The sequence below is a fragment of the Fopius arisanus genome, unplaced genomic scaffold (assembly GCF_000806365.1).
Source record: "Fopius arisanus strain USDA-PBARC FA_bdor unplaced genomic scaffold, ASM80636v1 scaffold00080, whole genome shotgun sequence".
NCBI lineage: Eukaryota > Metazoa > Arthropoda > Insecta > Hymenoptera > Braconidae > Fopius > Fopius arisanus.
Genome location: NW_011887819.1, coordinates 58,337 through 62,706, shown reverse-complemented (window position 1 = coordinate 62,706; position 4,370 = coordinate 58,337). Strand labels below are relative to the sequence as shown.

The following is a 4,370-nucleotide window of genomic DNA, read 5'->3' as shown; positions in this document are numbered from 1 at the left end:
AATGTTCAACATTTTTGTAATTTTTAAAATTCGTTTGGAAAAGTGTTGAAGAAAAGTCACTGAAAGTCGTGTTCAGATAACCCAAAATAACCTCACACTTGGAGATTTGATGTTGTCCAAAATAGTTTTTCTTATATGGGTCCCTGGCATTTACGATCCAAATCACAAATTTTACGTGATTGATATGTCGTAAATGATGAGGAAGGGAGCGTAAAGTACTTTACGGGGTCTCCACGCGTACTTCACGATATGGGTCCCTGCAATTTACGGGATCAACCTCTTAATTTACGACATAAAAATCGTAATTTACGTGGTTTTATTTTCCATATGGAGTCCAATGAAACTCTTTTGATTTTAAGCAGACCTTTTTTGTAATCAATTTTCTGCGCTAGAAAAAAAATATTTTGATAAATTCTCCTACACGTAGTAGTTTCTGAGATATTTTCTAAATGTCTAAACTACATTTTTTCACTTATCCAGTTTTACCACTTCACTACATTCATTAGAAAACTTTTTGAGACCAAGCCTGATTGAGCCAATTACCTCTCGTATGGTCACCTTCCTCAGAGTTTAAGGAATGCTGACTCCTTGATTGAGTAGATCGATAATGAATGCCATCCACTGAAATTTATGCAAGGTTTTGCTTTTTTGAAGGCACTTGATCCATCGGTTGAATCTGGGAAGTTGTATTGGGGGTTAGAATTCTACCCGAGTATCACTGATAGCTAAATTAGCTGAATATGTTGAGCAATTGCCCATGAAATATATGGCTTCGGGTAGTAGCCAATGCGGTTGCAAATATTCTTCAACATCAAGGACAAATTCCCCCTCAAACGAAAAAGCACTCATCCATGCACTTTTACGATTTTTGCAGTAAACTAGGAATATTTTTAAGTCTTTAAAGCACGAGGTCTTGCGTACTTCCCAGTAACCATGAGGGGTAATTTCAGTGGACAAAGGCGGGCTCTTTGAATCCCGACACTGTAGTGACACTAGCAGCAATCAATGAAGTTTTTGGTACCTGACGGAAGTTGAGGTCTGTCTCATTACAATTTGCGGAGGCGTTAGTCCCTCGTTCTTTCTGTCTTGAGGCCTTGTAACTCTCGGCACTAACTTCATCTAAGGACAGTTTCTTCGCAAAAAGTATCGCTTGCTTGATTCCATATCGAATTCTCCATTTATCTAACCAATCAGAAATTGCCTGAAATTCTGTGATTCCTCCAAATAATTTCCAAAAATTCGATGTCTGAAGTCTAACTACTGGGCCAGTGAGGGAGAAACCTAAATTACCATCTTCCTTAAAGCACATGCAAGTAGCAGAATCCATTACTGGATGTACTAGAGGTTTAATTCTCCTTTGGCTAGCAAGTGATATATCCACGTGATCTTCTTTCCAATTCCTCAAAGTTTCTTCATTTTTCATCCATCTTTTCACTGTTTTGAGATGACCATTCAACTCTTTGACAATGATGTCGGAATATCAGTAGCACGATTAATTTAATCTATTGCTTTCAATTTGACAGTCATGTCCCACGATTTGAATGTTCGTTTTTTTTTGCCATTTTTGAGTTTCACTGCGGATGACACACCGAACTGCCAAGTAAACACATTGCCATTGCGCATCTGCTCGGCAGATGTAAACGGCAGAGGAATGGGATGGTGGGGAACTCGGAACACTTATATACGTGGACACTGACGGAAGTTCCACTGTGCCTAACTTTTTAGATTATTGACAAATCCTGGGTGAAATTGATGCATCGTGCGAGAGACAAACTGAATGCTGTCGACACTTGTACATCGGATGAAACGATGAGTCAACTTCTACCGCATCTTGTGGAGCAGCTTGAGTCTTGTCAGAAATCATTAAGCGGATATCTGGAAACGAAACGGATGTCCTTTCCGCGGTTTTACTTTGTCTCAGATCCAAATCTCTTAGAAATCCTTGGTCAAGCTGCAGACTGTCATAGTATACAACATTACTTAGATGAATTCTTCGACAATGTTGCTAAAGTATAATTCTATCGTTACTACTGATAGCCGGTCTCATAAAGAAAAGTTTTGTATGTAATTTTCAAGGTAGATTTTTCGGATGTGGAAAATGATAAAATAGTCGCCATATATTCACACGAAAATGAAAAAGTTGTCCTTGATAAGGAAGTTGCTTGTATTGGCGGTGTAGAGATTTGGTTGAATACTCTATTAAAGATGCATCAGCAGTCAGTTGGGAGTGTCATATCTCAAGGTCTCCAACTGTTGAGTATTCCTGAAAATGATATATGTACTCTCATTGACTCTGCAATTCTTCAAGTAATTCAATTTTCAATTTTCTATGTCTACTATGATAAGAAATATCAGATAATGTGAAAATTTGATGATATTCTATAGACGGGATTATTGGCGATCCAGACATTGTGGACTCGTGATTCAGAAGTTGCCATTGTATCAGCGAAGCGTGACCGAACTATAATGAAGAAAACAGACCAGTGGTTTTTAGATTTACTCAATGGCTTGATCGAAGTTACTGTGATGGATCTTACCAAATATGCAAGGGCTAAATACGAGGCCCTTATAACGATTCATGTACATCAGAGGTATCAGATTTGTCAACGAATCGGTTCACATACAATCGATTCAATCAATCCATCGATTGTCCATGACATAATATGGGGAGACAATTTTTGTGAAAAACTGCCGTGACAATGGCATTGAAATTATGCTTGAAGCCTAAACGAGAATTCTGTATAACTTATAAAACTAACTTGATTTCCTTAGGATAAGAATCAGTTAGCTCTCGACTCCCAATATTATATTTATTGCTCATAGAAATAACTATTTGATATCTCATGATTATGAATATGAAAATCTCCATTACCGTGTTTGTTCAATGATAGAGATATATTCAATGAGCTGTGCAAATTGAAAATACGGAGCATAGAAGATTTTGAATGGTTGAAACAAGCTAGATTTTATTATGAGGAAGAGACAGAAGCTGTCGTGATAAAAATCACTAATATTGACTTCACATATCAAAATGAGTTTTTGGGGTGTACGGATCGTCTCGCGGTAACTCCTTTGACAGACAGATGCTATATAACTCTAGCGCAAGCAATCGGTCAGTAGTATTATGTATAACCAATCCAAGGTGTAACGTTTATTACAAATTATAATGATACAGGAATGAACTTTGGTGGAGCGCCAGCAGGCCCCGCCGGAACGGGAAAGACGGAGACAACGAAGGACATGGGCAAGTGTCTTGGAAAATATGTTGTAGTATTTAATTGTTCTGATCAGATGGATTTTCGTGGGCTGGGGCGAATATTTAAGGTATCTTTATGTCCTATCGATCATTATGCTGTGTATAAATTGTACTATTCATGCCAAAGTAAATGTAGAATATATTAAGGTTCTGACTGAGGTATTGTAATCTTTCGCAGGGTCTGGCGCAGGCTGGTGCATGGGGGTGTTTTGACGAATTCAATCGTATTGATTTACCTGTGCTATCTGTTGCCGCTCAACAAATAGCCATTGTATTGACTGCTCGGAAGGAAAAGAGAACTAGCTTTATTTTCAGGTAACGAAGTTGCAAAATACGAGAAAACTGAATCGAATTCTTATGAAATCATTGGTCACTTCACGGCGGTTGAGTTCGATTATTGCGTATCGCTCGACATAATTATTCATTTTTTAGTGACGGACAGACGTATCCAATTGATATGGAATTTGGTTTATTCATTACGATGAACCCGGGATATGCTGGACGTCAAGAATTACCTGAGAATTTAAAAATACAATTTCGCAGTATTGCCATGATGGTTCCCGATCGACAGGTGCGTATTGAAAATAAATTCTAATTATCATGGTTTGAATATTAGGATATTAGAAATTAAATAGGAACTGAAATCATACAGATAATCATGAGAGTCAAATTGGCGGCATGTGGTTTCAAGGAAAATGTTTTATTGGCACGAAAATTTTTTACGCTTTATAAACTTTGTGAAGAACAATTGAGCAAGCAAGTGCATTACGATTTCGGCTTACGGAATATTCTGTCTTGTTTGAGAACTCTTGGGGCTCAGAAGAGAGCTCATCCAGAAGAATCTGAAGAAACAACACTTATGAGAGTCCTTAGGTATGATATACGTTGAAATTTTCATATTTTTTCCATTTCGTCGTAATACTCGTAGCTTCATCGAATAAAATTTAAGAGTAGAACAAGGAGGCAAACCCCGACCTTAAGGGTGACTGGGTCCTGATTAGAGGCAGCGAAACGAGAGGAGCTACAGGCGCCCACTTTGCTGCCCTGATCAGGGATCAAACCCTGCGGGCCCTAGAGGCTTGCAATTTTAAACCTCACTGCGGGACTCAAAGAG

At 38.3% G+C, this 4,370-nt stretch overlaps 1 protein-coding gene across 1 annotated transcript in view; it reads left to right on the top strand.

The window, feature by feature from the left end:
- The window catches only part of LOC105270192 (dynein heavy chain 8, axonemal-like), a 33,911-nt gene extending 29,766 nt beyond the window's left edge, over positions 1 to 4,145 (top strand). Inside the window, exons 11-18 of the mRNA XM_011310977.1 lie at positions 1,726 to 2,010; positions 2,077 to 2,307; positions 2,386 to 2,591; positions 2,892 to 3,112; positions 3,176 to 3,324; positions 3,435 to 3,571; positions 3,689 to 3,827; positions 3,909 to 4,145. Coding sequence (XP_011309279.1) covers positions 1,726 to 2,010; positions 2,077 to 2,307; positions 2,386 to 2,591; positions 2,892 to 3,112; positions 3,176 to 3,324; positions 3,435 to 3,571; positions 3,689 to 3,827; positions 3,909 to 4,145 — 1,605 coding nt within the window. The remainder of the gene's footprint in view (positions 1 to 1,725; positions 2,011 to 2,076; positions 2,308 to 2,385; positions 2,592 to 2,891; positions 3,113 to 3,175; positions 3,325 to 3,434; positions 3,572 to 3,688; positions 3,828 to 3,908) is intronic.
- Positions 4,146 to 4,370: the final 225 nt, after the last annotated feature.